General features: G+C 42.7%; 1 protein-coding gene across 2 annotated transcripts in view; it reads left to right on the forward strand.

The window, feature by feature from the left end:
• The window catches only part of DENND11 (DENN domain containing 11), an 893,160-nt gene that overhangs the window by 594,054 nt on the left and 281,808 nt on the right, over nucleotides 1–17,298 (forward strand). For both annotated transcript variants that reach the window (XM_044088490.1, XM_044088491.1), the window contains exon 5: nucleotides 13,301–13,439. In XM_044088490.1, coding sequence (XP_043944425.1) covers nucleotides 13,301–13,439 — 139 coding nt within the window. The remainder of the gene's footprint in view (nucleotides 1–13,300; nucleotides 13,440–17,298) is intronic.

Consider the following 17,298-nt stretch of genomic DNA (forward strand, 5'->3'; position numbering starts at 1 on the left):
TGCCATTCCTGGCACTGCAGTACAGCACAATGCAAATGCTGTACTCCTGAGTGTGCCATACATCAGATGAGACATTAAACCAAGGTCCCATCTGTCTTTAGTTTTTGGTAGCCTAGGTGAATGTAAAAGATCGCGGGGAACTTACTGAAAAAAGATTAGGGGAAGTGCCCTGGCCAAATTTCCCATAGTCAATGTAAATATCGCCTCGAGTCTCCCCTAAAAAGAGAACGCTAGCCTAGTGGAACTAACCTGGTCAGTAAAAAGGAAGTAAATGAATATATCACCTTCCTTGATCATATACTGAAAAACCTGTGAGCAATGTTAACATTAAACACCAAAATTAATCGGTTACAGTGTTAAGCAAATTTATGAATTTGTTATATAGCCACATTTATGTAAACCTGTGTGCAAAATGTTTTACTGTAGTTTTGAATAACAAAGTAAGTAGTGTTTTACCTATTTGTTTGTTTATAGGCTGTAGTGAGTGTATTTGGTACACTTCAGGGACAAAAATTGTCTTATGGATCTTAAATCTCAGTAAGAGTTCCAAGTATCCATTTAACATTTTGTTAATCTTGCACAGATCACAGGTATTCATCTTGTGATGGTTTTAGACTTCTGTTTGACTAAAGTTCCTGTTACATGGATTATTTTGTGTTTTCATGCGTGACCTTTAAGATGTTAATAGAATAAAAACAAAAGCATATTTAAAATTATCAACAGTTTGTAATTTTATTTAAAATGTATAGAAGGTCTAAGAAAGATTGCTTTAACTATGCATTATGAGTTTAAGAGATCAGAAAATATACAGAGGGCAAAGATCTATAGACTGGTCTGTATGAATATAGAAATATTACTTTGAGTTGTGAATTGCCATTACATGATATACCATGTGCATCTATAGAACTGAAAATTCTAATGTGTACATTTATTCATATATGCAGTTATTTGCAGATTCATAGTGTAGAATCTGTATTTTGCCTACCACATACATCTAAGGTAGATGAAAATGTATGAGGTACTTTGCTTACAGTTTCTACAGCTTTGCATTGCAGGTGGCTCACCTCCTAAATGGTAAATTGTTAAAGCCTGATCACTATTTTCGTATTGCACAGGGACAAGTCAGACAGTAAAAAAAAGTTCTTGCTTTTCACACTCATTCTATGTAGATAAACTAACAATACCTTTGGCGTGGTGTGGTTTAATATACTGAGAGTCTTTTGAAGAAATGTATTTGGACAGATAAGGGCATCTTGACATTGAGTCTTTGTCTGTAGAATACAACTTGAAATGTTTTGTCCTGTAAAGTGCAATAGCTTGACTCCATAAGCTTGCATTACAGAATGTGATGGTAACACAACCCAGAATATAACAACTAATGGAACAGGTTTTGCCAGGAAATTGTTCTTTTTGCCAGGTATTGTACAAATAACTGTGACCTTGATAATGAAGCTTGAAGTCACAATTGTTTATGTAGACTTTCCAAGGTATAATTTCTGGTGAAACTCATGAATAGTGCTCAGTGTTCATAAACAGTCTGCTTGATGTAGGTGGCATGCACCCACTAATGGAAGGCCATGTATGGGGGACGGTGACATCATCTTCTGCTTGTACATGTTGTATTATGCTTGATGAACAGAGAAATAGAGGGAGTCTGACACTTTGAGAGTATCCCAGATGACCTGTTTAGTTGTGTGGTGTATTTTCACAGAACATTTTAAGAAACAAAACGGAATGACAAAGCAGAATGCTATGCTAGTTAGGCCATTTAAACATGTTCAGAGGCTGGCAATGGGATATCCAGTTTGTGCTACCAGCAGTAAGCTTAGCCGCACTTTTTGAAGTATAAATGTACTGAAACAGGTGTAAAAATAATAACAGAGTACCTGTACAGATGGACTGCAGCAAAGAAAAGACAAATGTGTGCCTCAGATTTCTGTCTTTTGATGGCTACAATGTAATTTAATTTATTTTATAAAACATCCTATGCTTTTGGTTTGCTGTCTATTGTATTGCATACAACATAGAACTGTATTAATAGGCACTTCCTCTCTGTGGGGTTTCACATATTCAAGGCACTGGTTGATTCAAAAGTGCTTCTGACAGCATTGCTAAGACTGCACATCAATTCACTATCATGGTTTTCTGCTGATAATCAGGTACTGCTGGATTTCCCACTGGTTGGAGCTCAGCTGCATCATGTGATGGGAAGGACGGGTTATAGTTGCAGTTTGTTTGCATGTACCACAGTGAACTCACCTTCAGGATATGCTTTTTCATGCTATTATTTTTTATAGCATCCATGGAGTATCATTCCAAACAGTGGTAATATTGCTCATCTTTATTTTGCAAAGCAATGCATCACCATTTCTTGGACTTCAGGTGCCAGGCAGTTGTACATTGCACAGTATATCAGCATTTATATCCCCCTTAAATCCTTGTCCCTTCTTTACAGAGCATGAATCACATACTATGCTGTGGACCCCTGTTTAAATGCTCGCTGTGTAACTGGACTCCTTCAGGAATGATGCTGTGTATCTGGTTATTTAATTGTGGAAAGGTTTCCTTATGAAACTCAGGGCACTGGTATTATGCCTTGGACTGCACATCTGGCTCATGTAATTACAGACAATGTTTGAGTAATGCAGTAACTTTATTCCTTGTAATGCATGAGCATTATAGGTTCATAGGTTCATACTAGGCTATCTGCCCTAGGGTATTTATAAGCCTAGCCAGAGTATGTTTGGCTTTCGCCACCCATTTTAAATTAATTTTGCTATGCCCTTTTTCGAGGTTAGTATACTGTGCCTCTGTCTAACAGTGACACAGAAGTGATACCCGGGGTAAACCTACGATCCCCCATCCACTCATCAAGATTCCTCTTGAAGAGAGTCAGTGAGGGACTCTGCCTAACCTGGACTGGGATTTTATTCCAGAGTGAAGGGAGCCTCTGGGTTATGAATCTGTCCCTCCAGCATGTCCTATTTATTTCAGTGCTGAGGTTCAAGTCTCTCGAGCGCGTAGCTCGATGGGATTTGGATTTTCTGAGGTGGAGCATGTCCATTAATTCCGGGCTGGACATGGCTTTATACGTCAGGCACAGATCGCCTCTGAGCAGGCAGTATGCCACTGAGTAGAGCTGTAGTTTCTTTAACTGGGCAGCATGTGGCATCTGTTTGAGCCCTTTGATCCTCTTGGTGAGGTACTTTTGGGGTCTTTCCAGTTGCTGCAGGTGTCTGGTAAGGTACATCCCAAAAGGGGCATTGTACTCAATTATGGGCCTGATGAGGGATGAGTAAAGAGGCACGATGACCTCCCCTGATCTAGATGTGAATCCCTTCATGATTAGGTGGGCTATATAAAATGTTTTTCTAACCACTTTGGCCACGTGGTTGTCAAATGAGAGATTGCTATCAACTTGGGTCCCCAGGTCCCTAATTACTTTTTCTGTACTTAATGGATTACCACCTATGTGGTAATTTGTGAGCACTTTGTTTTTGCCAAAGGGGATGACTATACACTTTTTGGCGTTTAGCTTGAGGCCATGGCTCTGGCACTAGTTGTCTGTTTCTATGAGGCCCTTTTGGAGGATGCTTGTGTCGGCTGGAGAGTCGATTATAGCGCCCAGTTTGCAGTCATCTGCGAACTTGGTCAGCCGCAGTCCTTCCGTGTTGGCCTGTACCTCCGAGAAATATATACCGAACAGGAGAGGTCCCAAGACTGAGCCTTGTGGGACGCCACTTGTAACTGGTTTGGAGTCTGACATGGCCCCAGCAATTCTAACCATGTGGGTTCTGTCCTTGAGCCAGTTTGCAGCCCATCTAATGACATAGGGGTTTATATTTAAGCTGGTGAGCTTATCTATAATGCCCGAGTGGGGTATTGTATCAAAGGCTTTTGCGAGGTCCAGGTAGGCTGTGTGGACCACCTTCCCCTCGTCAATGGCCTTGGTGACTGTTTCAAAGAAATTGACCAGGTTTAAGAGGCAGGATCTGCCCTTAACAAAGCCTCCAGCAATTCTAACCATGTGGGTTCTGTCCTTGAGCCAGTTTGCAGCCCATCTAATGACATAGGGGTTTATATTTAAGCTGGTGAGCTTATCTATAATGCTCGAGTGGGGTATTGTATCAAAGGCTTTTGCGAGGTCCAGGTAGGCTGTGTGGACCACCTTCCCCTCGTCAATGGCCTTGGTGACTATTTCAAAGAAATTGACCAGGTTTAAGAGGCAGGATCTGCCCTTAACAAAGCCAAACTGGGTAGGATCCAGTGTCTGTAGGTCCCCAATATCTTTTTTTATGAGGTCCATGATTATCCTTTCCATAGCTGTGCAGACCAAGCTAGTCAGGCTTATGGGGTGATAGTTTCCAGGATCCGTTGAGGCACCACCTTTGTGGAGAGGGACAACTGTTGCTGTACGCCACTCTTTGGGTACATATCCTGTGGTAAGGCTGAGATTGAACAGTAGTTTTATGTTTGGGTTTAGCTCTTCTTGGAGTTCATGTAGGATGCAGCCTGGGGCACCGTCTGGTCCCATTGATGCTGTGTTTTTTGTTTTGGAGAGGGCGGCTCTTACCTGAGCATCTGAGATGTCAGGGGGGCAGCACTCTGCTGGTATAGATATTTGCCCTTTTGGTGGGGAGGGGGGGGAGAAGTTTGCGCTGAACCTGTCAGCTAGGATGTTGGCAATGTCTGTGGGTTCGGTGTATTTTTTGTCATTTTGGACCAATTCTGACCATATCTGGGAATTCCCACCCAGGTTCCTAACATAACTAAAGAAAGCCTTGTAATTATCCTTAGTGTCCTGTGCAATTTTTCTCTCAAAGCTGGCCTTAGACGATTTTATGAGTGCCCGTAGTTTTTTGCTAACACTGATCAGAGATGCCTTCCCTTTTTGGGATTTTGCTCTATCATGTAGTAGCTTCCTCCTTCCATTGTATAGTTTGTTTATGGCTGGGGTCCACCAGACAGGACGTCTGCCTTTGGAGGATTGGGTCTTGGTTTTATTTGGGATTGTATGATCCATGCATTCCTGAAGGTGTTCATAGAATGCGTTTATAAAGGATTCTGCGGTCTGGGCCGTATTTTCCACAGGCCCGGGGCTTTGAAGGATTCCACCTCGGTTTTGAGGAGTGTGAAATTTGCTTTAGAGAAGTTTTTCACTGTGGTTTTCTGGGCAGGGGGTGGGGTCGGGATGTGAATATCCAGTGAGATTAGTTTATGGTCTGATCTTACCAGTGAGGGATACACTTCTGGTCTGGAGCATAGAGTCCCCATGTTGGTGATGATCAGGTCCAGTATGTTTTCCCCTCTTGTGGGAGTGGTAACAAGTTGTTCCATAGCATTTGAGTTTATAAATTCTAGGAACCTTTGAGCTAGGGTGTTGGAGCTAGAGTAATGCTCCCAGTCTATTTTTGGGTAGTTGAAGTCGCCCAATATAATGGTGTTTGGAGAGACCTTCATATTTTCCAGTGTTCTCAGGAAGGCCGAGTGGGGTTCCTGGGTTTGGGAGGGTGGTCTGTAGCAGGCTATAAACTGGAAGGCAGTTTTACACACTGTTAGTTGCACATGGATAGTCTCTGATGCTTCGTGCTGTGCCACCAACCTGGAGGTTTGGGTATCTTTGAAGAATATTGATACTCCCCCTCCTTTTCTGGTTCAGTCCAAGTTTTGGGGCCGAAAAGCATGGTATGAGGTATAACCTGGTAGTGCTGGGGTGCTCTCGGGAGCCTTGAACCAGGTTTCTGTTACTGCACAGATATCGATGTTCTCCATGCTAAGGAGAGTTTTGAGTGCATACATCTTGAGGTTTAGACTTCTGGCGTTGAGTAGCATTACTCTTAGTTTCTTATCCCTTGTGATACCTATGGAGGTGGGTTTGTCTTTTGAGCCTTGCCTAAAAAAGGCACTATGGGGGTAGCAAGAGCCTTTGCCAATATCCAAAAGCCCAGGGGTGACCGGTGCAAGCCGTCCCTAGCGAAGCATCGCGGCCTGTCGAACATGTCATCCCAGGCTGACAGGCATTGGATCCCCTTTGAATGACACCAATACTTAAGCCAATTGTTGAAATTGATCATCTTGTCTTCATATTGTGGCATCATTCTTGGTGAGGTAAGATGCTACTCAAGGTCAGGGTCATACCGGCCTGGGCCACATGCTCAGAGAGCTCCTCTGTCTCTTTTCATGTAGTCCAGGGAGGTACGTCTCAGGTCAGTCACACCAGCATGGACAATGACTGAGTCATATTTGTACTTGCCTTGGAGTGACCTGAGTGCTTGTGTTATGTGGCGGATCCTAGCACCCGACAGGCAGCTCACCGTGACCTTCTCCTTGTTCAGCCTGGTGAGCGGGACATCAGTGTGCCTGATGATAGAGTCACTTATTACAAGTGTATCAGGTGTGTTGTTTAGCCTTAAGGGCTGTGACTGTTCGGCACACTGGCTTTGTGAGCTATGTGTTGCACGTGTTTTGTTTTGGGGTAGAGGTTGCTTGGGTGTCTTTTTTGGAGGTCTCTGCTGCTTAGGCATTGAAAATGTTTTTTGTGTATTTTAATTTCTGCATTTAGTTTTTCTTTCTTATTTTGCCTCTGTTCTCTATTGTTAGTTGCTTTTCTGATGGAGAGAGATGTGCCTGGCTATTTTTCTAAGCAGGTTACAGTGAACTTATTGTGCAGCTGGTTCATTAACTTGGAGTGATCTATTTGAAGTTGAGCAGGTTTCTGACTTTTATTAATTTCCTTTTTGTTTATTAGAGTGTGTGTGCTTTCAGTTTTCACATTGGAGTGTTGGTACCCACTGTGCTTCATCTGTTGTTCTACTACTTTGCATTTGTTACCTAAGCAGTATAATAAGCTTTATGACATAGGTATAGTACCATAACAACACTGTCATCTTATTTTTGTTGTATTACAAGCATTATAGTTTTGTTTGAAGCACCATCAGAAAACAAAGTTTAAAGTAATTGTCCTTTCTGTCAAATAGACTTTCAAAAATCAGTGCACCTTTCTAAACTTTACAGTTAATGATTTATGTAAAAATATTTGTAACTGCTGGAAGAAAGGAAGATCAGAGAGCACTCTTGAAAAGATAAAGATGTTCTTCATGTTTCACTGTTGCAGTCATCACCTCTGGGGTTATCCCTGCTGTGCTAGCCCTCGGTTGGCCCGAATACCAGAGTCAATGTTTTTGTGCGCCGGCTGCCCATCACCTGTAGTCTGACGTCAGGTCATCAGTGCTATAAAGCAAGGCAGCCAACATCATTACATCAGTCTTTCTTGCCGTGGAGCCTGTAGCAGAAGCAGTTCACACGAGTGCCGGTCGGTCGCTACCAGAAGGTGAATTTCAGCAAAAAAATGTCTAAAGCTAAGTACCCTGTTGGGGACCCTTTTTTCTTGCTCTAAACGATGTCCAAAAAAGTTAACAATTGTCACACCTGTGGAAAGCAGATCCCACACTGAGACTTTTATTCTTACTGCATCACTTGTTTAGGCCCAGACCACGATGTCCCTCGTTGCCGGTTCTGTGCCCTTTTAATGCAAGAACCATTTGCCGTAGAGCTATTTTTGTAGACAATTATTTTCGTGTTCCATCTTTGAATTCCGATATGGTGCCCATCAGCCAACAATCTGTCGACATTCCAAAAAAACTTGGAGATAAAGATAGAGACAGGCTACACCTTCCGATGATGCTACCGCTAAGCAAGTCATGAGTTCTCTGGAATTCAGTGAGGCACTTTCACAGCCCCTGATGCCCGACTCACTTTCTACGCAGGCCTCTGCTGAGACCCTTTTGGAGTCTGGTATGCCACATAAATCCACTTCGTCTTTCGAGCCTTTGGCTGTCTCTGCCTTGGTTGGGTCTGGAGCCGCAATGCAGGCACCGGCTTCCGAGGAGGCCTTTCGCACTACCGATTCGCACTACCGATTCTAGACAAAAAGCAACGTCTTCTCATCCGACTACTGCTCCTCAGTGACCAACAGATTCTTTCAGGCCTAGAGGCCAGGCCACTCCTAGGAAGTCTGCTTCTAGCCACCATCTTGCTACTGCTCCCCCACCCCAAGCTCAAATGCTTAAAATGGCGGAGTATCTCATCTCCATTATCTGAGGTACTCAGGCCCCCACTCCAGAAAGGAAAAGGCAACCTTCTCCAGAAATTATGAGAGACCAAGAGTCTGAGGAATCTGATTATTCTGCGTTTGAAGAGGAACAGCATCCCTTAACTGTTTATGAGGATTCAGATGCAGAGGAATCCATCCCTTCTGCCACCCCTCCAGAGGACCTCTCCTTTGGAGAAACCCTTCACTCCCTTAGGGAACGTTTTCAGTGGGAATCTCAAGAATTCCTACAGTTAAAGAAATGACTTGGAGAGTTTCTGGACATGCCCTAGCAGAGACCCTTGGCCATCCCACCTATTTTGGAAATGGTGGATGATGATTTCTGTGAATCCAGCTTAGCCCCTGATACCCTGCCTCCTGCTCCAACTAAACCTGACAGGTACTACAGAGTACCGGATTCTCACAAATACCTGTACAGGAATCCTGCTGCAGACCCTGAGGTCATTACACAGGGACCCAAAAGTGCTAAGAGTAGTTCTGCGAAGAATCCTCTTCCTTCTGACAGACTCCAGAGCTCTGCTCAGATGGGGTAAGGAAGTATACACCTCTGCAACCTTAGCTATCAGAGCACTCGGTTGTCAGTTCCATATGTTAAAATAATCAACAGCACACTTTGGAACAATTAAAACAGAAGATTGCTACCTCTCCTGACAGTGCCAACTCAAAAAAGCTGGTAGAATTACTACACTCTGCTTGTCAGGTGGCCAAACACCCACTACAATGGGCCCTAGAAGCCTCTAGCAGGGCAGCAGTGACAGGATCTGTTATTAGAAGACATGCATGGCTGAAGGAGCAACCTCTCCCTGATCATTTCAAGTCTAAGCTTATTGATGCACCCCTAGATAAGGAGCACCTGTTTAGGGAAAAAAGCAGAAGAGGTGCTTAAAAAGATGGAAGACAAAGCAAAATCTATGCGAACAATAAAATATTTCTTTCAAATTCAGCCTCCCAGATTCAGCAGGAACTTTCCCTCTAAGCACTGGGCCTTCCCTGCATCTAGCAAACAGGGTCAAGGTAAGCCCCACAGAGGTGGCCATCCAGGCCATTATCCCAGGGCCAGCAAAGAAGCAAACAATAGACCACTTCCACCTCTAAGGCAGGGAGTTCTAAGCCAAGCTTCTGTGGCAAGCACTCACAATGAGTCTCCCTCAACCCTCTGCCCTCCTTTCACTCATCAAAAACTAGGAGGAAGGATCACCCTCTTCAAGGACAATTGGGTCTCTATAACCAAGGACCAATGGGTCTTAAAAAGTAATTTCTCAGGGATACAGATTCTCCTTCAGCGAACTCCCTATTCCAAGAGGGTACTCAGACCTCCCCCCAAACCAGTGGGTAGAGGCATTAAAACTGAACCAAACTCTAAAATCCCAGGGAGCAGTAGACTGGAAAAGGTTTTTACTCCAGACTATTCCTTGTTCCCAGAAAAGAAGGCACTTGGCACCCCATCCTGGATCTATCCAAACTGAGCACCTACTTGTTTGTAACCTTGCAGCAGCTCCTGCCTATGCCCACACAAAATGCCTGGCTTGTGACACTAGACCTAAAAGATGTCTATACATCCCCATCAGGGAAAATTCCTGTGCTTCAGAGCAGGCTTTCAACACTTTCAGTTCTCTGCACTGTCCTTTGGCTTATCTACTGCTCCCAGAGTATTCACCAAATGCTTGGCCCCAGATATAGCATTTTGCAGACCGAGAAATGGACAGATTTACCCTTACCTGGACGATTGCCTCATTCAGGCAGGCTACAAAGAAAAATTGCTCCAGGACCTTCTCTTTGTCAAATCACTCCTAACTTCCCTAGGGTTCACCATCAAGGAGAAAAAAAATCAAAGCAAAACCACACCAGAAAAATTGTTTTCCTGGGAGTTGTGCTAGACACAGCAACCCAAATGGCCTTCCTATCCCCAGAAAAGCAGAGCTTCCTGCCTCTCTATGTCACCCAGCTGACCTGTAGAAGTCACCTCACTGCGAGAAAGTTCCTGCAAGCCCTGGGATACATGGCATCTTGCATCCTTCTCAACCGTCTCGCCAGGCTTCACATGAGAAAACTTCAGTGGTACTTAAAGAACCTTTGGTGTCAGCACTCTCAATCCCTAGAGACCACTCTTTCTCTGATCCCTTCTATAAAGGCCGAATTTCTCTGGTGGGCAGAGGCCTGTGCCATGAACAAGGGTCTTCCTTTCATCCTTTGCCCTTCCGGCCAGGCTGTCACCACCAACGCCTCAGACATTGCTTGGGGCACTCACCTACCAGGCAGGTGTACCCAAGGCCTTTGGGATGCCCAGCAACTTAATTTTCACATCAACCAGAAAGAAATGATGGCAGTGCAAAAGGCTCTGACTTCCTTCCAACCCCATCTCAGGCCATGGGTCCTCCTTATAAAAACAGACAACACCACAGTAATGTGGTGCATCAACAAGTAGGGGGACACCCAGTCCTACTCCCTATGCAGGTTAGCCATGAGTCTTTGGCTTACAGCTATCTCCATGGGGCTACACCTAATTGCCCAATACTTACCAGGGATCTGCAACACACTGGCAGACTACCTAAGCAGAAACTTACTGGACCCCCACGAATGGCAGCTTCACAGATAAATCTTTCTGCAAATCACCCAGAAGTGGACCTCTTTGTCTCGCACCTCATCCACCAGCTGCACAAGTTGTACCATGGAGTATCACCTCCTAGCATGGAAGGTGGATGTCTTGACCTTCCCTGGAGCTCCCTCATTGTGTACGCATACCCTCCTCTGCCCCTTATTTCCAAGGTTCTGATCAAAATAAGAGAGGCGAGACCAAAGGCCATCCTCATTGCTCCAGATTGGCCCAGGCAGCATTGGTACCCCTTATTACGCAGTCTGACCTTACAGCCCCCAAAGCTGCTTCCTCTGATGTCAGACCTCTTGACTCAGGAGAGGGGGAAGGTACTGCACCCAGACCTACAGTTTCTTAAACGTTTAGCATGGCTTATACACCAAAAACTAACAAGGAGTCCCTGTTAAGCAAACAGGTCCTGGACATCATCACAGAGCCCAAAAGGCCCAGCACAAGAAAATCATATGCAGGAAAATGGAAAAGATTCTGCCCCTGGAAACAATCAAAAGGGGGCAGTATCTCCCAACCTTCCAGCCTTCTCATCCTGGATTACTTAGAGTTGCTCAATAGTGGCCTCTCTTTCTCCTCTATTAAAATCCATGCCTCGGCCATCTCTGCCTATTATGATTCAGACCCACCCCCTCTTCTCTCATCCTTTGATTAAGCAATTCCTCAGAGGGGCTTCTAATATCAGGCCTCCCAGAAGGCCTCTGACACCACACTGAGACCTGAATTATTTGTTGGAGAAACTAACCTTACCTCCTTTCGAACCTGCTGCTTCAACAGAATTGAAACCTCTCTTGGAAGACTGCCTTCCTACTAGCTATCCACCTCAGCCAGCAGGGTCTCGGAACTTCAAGCTGTCATGGCTGTCGAGCCCTTCTTAATTTTCTATGCAGACAGAGTCTCCCTGAAGACTAACCACTCCTTTATGCCTAAGGTGGTATCTGATGTGACCCTTAACCAGGCCATACACCTTCCCAACCCTCAAAACAAGGGGGAAAGAATTCTACACTCACTAGACCTGCACAGACAGCTCAGATGCTATCTGGACTGTACTAAGCCATTCAGAAAAACAGACCAGCTTCTTGTAAGCTTTGCCCCAGGAGCACATCTCCAAACAAGCCATTTCCAAATGTATTTCACACTGTATCCATTTTTTGCTACAGACTACATGAGAAACCCATCCCTAAGTCTATCCGTACCCACTCCATTAGGGCAACCTCCACTTCCACTGCCTTCCTCAGAGGACTACCTATCGGGAATATCTTGGAAACAGCCACCTTGACCTCTGTCCATACATTTACAAAGCATTACCACCTACCTCTCTTTTCTAAGTCTAGGGCAGGGTTTGCCTCTGCAATTCTGCAGGGCCTCCTGACTCATACATAGGACTCAGCCTATCCTTCCACCCTTTTACTCAGCTTTGGGAATCCTCCCACAGGTGATGACTGCAACAGTAAAACACAAAGAACATAGTACAGTTGTGTACACTTATCATAAATGTAGATGTTCGAGTGTATTCACTGTTGCAGTCTTGGTTTCTCTCCCTCCATCCCCCATTTATCATCTTCCCCAGGGGGACACAAGTTTTCCAAGATGGCTTTTAGCCACCAGGACCACCTCTGTCTTTTCCTTTGTGCTTCTGATAGGTTAGGGCAAGAAAAACTGATGTAATGACGTTGGCTGCCTTGTTTTATAGCACCGGTGACCTGATATCTACAGGCGACGGCAGCCGGTGCGCAAAAACAGTGATTCTGGTATTCGGGCCGACCGAGGGCTACCACAGCAGGGATAACCCGACAGGTGATGACTACAACATTGAATACTCAAATATCTACATTTATGGTAAGGGTACACAACTGTACTTTGTCAGGCCAAATGATTTGTGTTATGTTTCAACCTTGCACATTTAAACAGACTAATCATGTCTACAGTTAGTGGAGTTTGTTTTTATTGGTCTGAAATCATCAAAAAAGACTTACAAATCAGTTGGCACTCAGATGCCAAGGAGCTGGACTAGTTGTATGGCTCATTTGCATATTTCTCATGGACCTCCTTCAAATGAGGTTTAAAGTGTTACACTGTGGAGACTCTAGTTTGCCTGGGTCTGTTTGTTGTTTTTGCCCATGTGGCTTTTCTGTGCAAACTTTGTACTTATTTTGGTTCTTATTTCAGATGAACGTTAAGGTTTTTGTTTGCATTTGAACATTATAATAGCCTATCCTTGCCCTACCGGTTGTATAACATGGGGTGTTCACCTGCAGCCTTTCAAGCATTTCATGAAGCGAACTGCTGAAAGCTGCAGAGTTTGCTTCATTTCAGAGATTGTATATAGGTTATTCACAATAGTTTCAAATGTTAGTGATAAAAGTACATATTTACTTTCCCTTAAAAAGCCGTGTCTAGTATGGAGGAAAGAAGAGTGTCGTTAACATGAACCAGTACTGAAATGCTATGTTCTTAGCAGAAATGTGTGAGCTATGAAAAGCCAGCTTTCAAACAGTAGATTACAAAGACTGGCTAGAGTAAAGCACTGTGTATGTGTTTGTTTTGCTATACAAGTGTATCACAAGTGTGTTCTACTCTCCTTACAGATAACCCATCCTGCCGGCTGCATGTCTCAGTTCATTAAATTCTTTGGTGAACAAATATTTATTCTGTGGAAGTTTGCACTGCTGCGGAAACGGATCTTAATTTTCTCCCCCCCACCTGTGGGGGTGGTCTGTTATAGAGGTATGTGTACAGTACTGAGCAGACAGGAATTCACTAATTCCTTCTTTTTATTATTAGCAACCTATACTTTTGCCAATCCCTCCCATTTAGACATTTTCCACTTTGTTTGCAGTGTTGGCCTAACTGGAACATTACATAACATATTAAGTATCATGGTACATGTCATAATATGTTTGGATTGTAATATTTTTGTGGTGTAAATTTTATTTTACTGTTTTGTAGTTTGTTTGGATGGGTCACTGGAGATTAGAAGTTACATCAGTAGTTCGATAGTGAATGGAACAGTTAGGTTACAGGAGTGATATTTTTAAGTATTCATTCTGTCCACTGTAGCAATGTTTTCAGCCTTGCCTGCTGTTATTGGGAATGCAGTGATTTGTAAGTACAGCTCCAATGTTCACATAACATTTGTCTTTCTAGCTAGTTATCACACAGCATAAGATTGTTGGCCCTTTCTGGAATTCCTTGTGGAAAAGTCTGGTATGCTTGTTGCTTCTAAAAGTAGTGCAGCAGTACATATTTAAAACTTATACCATGCCCATTGTTAAGGTTTACTGCATGGTTTATGTTTTATTTCATGGACTGTTACTTATCTCCTTACTACTACTACCATCTGCAGTCCTGTTTCAAGCTCTAGGGGGCAGATGTACAAAAGGGGAGTGAGGCAGTTCAACACACTTTAAGATCCCCGGAAGCTGGAGGTGCCTATGATGTGCTGAGGGTGATGGATGCTCTGTATACTGAAACACTTTAGTCTGCTTACCATTTATGGTGACATAATAGTCTTTATAAGTTTGCCTAGTTTAGATATCCATCTTCTGTTACTGCAAATTCCAGCACTTTCTGCAGCTAATACCTCTGCATAAAAGAGCAGTCCGTTCTCCCTCACACTGATTTCCTTTGATCGGTACTATCGACCTCTATTGTTTACGGGAATGTTTGCCTCTTAGAGTAAGTATGCAGGTATATAAATGCATAGTATGAGAAACAGCTAACTGAAATTACAGAAGATCTGTCATGCATCTTGTGTGTAGCAAGCAGTGATCTCATTGAAAAGAAAAAACTGCTCCTTATTTTGAAAAGATATCACCATGATGTAGCAAAAGGAGAATGAAGTAGAGTGTAATCTATTCATTCATAAAAGTAATGCTTTAACTAGAGTTTGAGTCCAAAATGAAATAAATCATGCACAGATAGTTTGGGAATCCTTGACTGACTTTTCTGTGACAAAATAAATCTCTCTCTTAAAATTTCTTGACCTAAAATAGTCCCATACCTTCAGCAAATACATCATTTAGTTTTTGTTAGCATTTTGGTCATTTGCACATAGTTCATAATACTATTGAATTATTTCCTTAGTAGGTTGATTTTTTTAATGCAGTGGATTACTGCAGTTATGGTCAAAATAAATTTTATGCTACCCAGTCTTTGAAAATAAAAATACATCTATTCGGAATCACTGTTGTGAGTTTGGTAGTTTGAAACTAAATTTTCAGGACGCAATGTGTGATTTCTGGAAAAAAGAAAGTTTGCTTCCATAAAATATGAATGGATTTTTTTGCCTAGGCTAAAAGAATCCCAGTGTATTAGGTATAACACTAAGCTTGTAGCTTGAGACTTTTAAAGCTTCAGTTCACAAAAGGCATTTCTTTAGAACATTTCTACTAAAATCATAACCAAGAAAATGATGCTTTCAGAGCACACTGGCTACATAGGCAAAGACCTGTTCACCAGCAGTGGTTCTGACAGTTTGATTTTCATGTCCTAAACAGGGTATCCCCAGTATGGGGGGACGACATCTGGAGTCATTATATAGGCACCCATGGGGGTGCTTTGTGCATACACTGGCATCGTGGCAATGATTATTTATAGTGTAGGTCTTAACCACTCCCATGGACAGGATATGTTGTGAGACTCACATTATTGCAGGGTCATTATACCTTCCCCACTGACAGTATATGCTCCCTAGTGAAGGTTACCACATATATGGCTTGATGATCAAATGCCAGCCCAAAAGCTTTTGTTGTATTGCCTACACTCTTCTAAGGGATTGTGGTACTGTTTGGCTCCGGTCTGTCCCCCCTTCCTGTCTGGATAGATACACCCATTCTTCCTATGTCAGCCCCCACAGATACCCGAGCCTTGAATCAAACCCATGTCACCTGGGTCATAGTCCAGGCTTTGTCACTCTCTGACAACAGAGTTAGCAGCAATATGCAAAACTTGGGAAAGGGAGGATATAGATGGATGAATGGAGGGGTAAAAGGCCAGAATCACAGCCAGGGAGAGCTTTACATCTTTCTTTGTAGTTAAAAAATGTTAATATTTGTCTGCATATCATATCAAAAGAAAGTCTACTGACATGGTTAATAAGTGCAAGCAAATAACATTTAGTGAATACACATACACAGAGAAAAAAGTGTATTAGAAAAGAGTCATATTTTTCCAAATCCTTTCATCTAAGGTCATATTGAAACTGACTTGATTTTCATTGCAGTCTGTTTGCTAAGATAGTATACAGAAAATATTCATTCACCTGTTTTTCCTATACCACATTTATCTGTTTTCCAGGCTGAACTTGAAATTTGCCCATTGGAAGCAATGTCCTACTCCAATTAATTAATAAAAATAAAATAAAGTAAAATAATATAAAATTAAAGTTCATTACAGAAGAATTGGAGCTTGTGCAGTCAAGCAGCAGGCAAAAGGCAGAGGGACCAGTATTGGAGGGGTCCCCACTCCCACTGTTTAATAATACATGCACATGTGTTTATGTGTGTGTGTGTGTGTGTGTGTGTGTGTGTGTGTGTGTGTATATATATATATATATATATATATATATATATATATACGCACTTGTATGTAAGTACATTATGCATGTGCGCACGCATACACACACACACACACACACACAACAGTTAAGGATCACCTGTTTACCTGTTTTTTTTAGGAAAACATTGACCCTGGCAAAGATCTATATGACCGCAGAGAGAATGTGTGAATTCTGCACAGAATGTACCACTACCAGGAGCCAAATCAGATGATCAAGCATTGTAATGAGGCAAAGTTTACTGTTGCAACACTGTGCCATCCTATACAAAGAGCAGAAGGGCCCTGGTCATACAAACCTATCACACCTGAATGTTTATGTGGTAATCCTTATCTTAATTTATAGCACAGGTTTGAAAGTGAAACTGTAAAGTTATGCTTGTATCAAGCACAGTAGACATTCTTTATTAAAAATAAAATCTGAGTCTGTGTCAGCCTGTTTCTTCATGAAAAAACAATCTTTACTTTCTTTAAATTCTGAGAGAGGTTTCCAGCCTGCGACTCAGAGTTTGTTTAAAGCTTCTAACTTATCAGCTGTGTTAGTCCTGGAGTTAGTGGAGAAGGACTGCTGCCATGAAACCCACAATTCAGGTAGTTGTGAGGAGTTGTATTCGTTCTTAGTACATATGTTACCTATTGTCTGACATTTTATCAGGTTCCCCACACCTCAGGTTATGTCTGACTTTGTCAGGTGCCCCATACCTCAGGGCACTCTCTTAGTTTATGTTTAATGTGTGCCTTCTCCATCAGTCATGGTGGAAAGGTGACAGCCTCAGGAAGATTCAGATGTTTATGAATGGGTATTCGTTATCCATTGCAAATGAAACTAAAGGCTTTCTGTAGTGTGCAACCTGCAAAAAGTTTACTGCTCTTTGTGGCTTTTGCTAGCATCCCTTTGTACAGTTTTCAGTGCTATGATTATTTTGCCACATTCACATCTGATCAGGTCATAAATATGAAAGACCTTCATATGCACTGACACTTTAATTTAAGGAAAGCTTTTATAAACTTTTATTTTTTTTAGAATTTT

Source organism: Protopterus annectens, chromosome 11.part0 (assembly GCF_019279795.1).
Source record: "Protopterus annectens isolate FY-2018-M chromosome 11.part0, PAN1.0, whole genome shotgun sequence".
In the NCBI taxonomy this organism is placed as follows: domain Eukaryota; kingdom Metazoa; phylum Chordata; order Ceratodontiformes; family Protopteridae; genus Protopterus; species Protopterus annectens.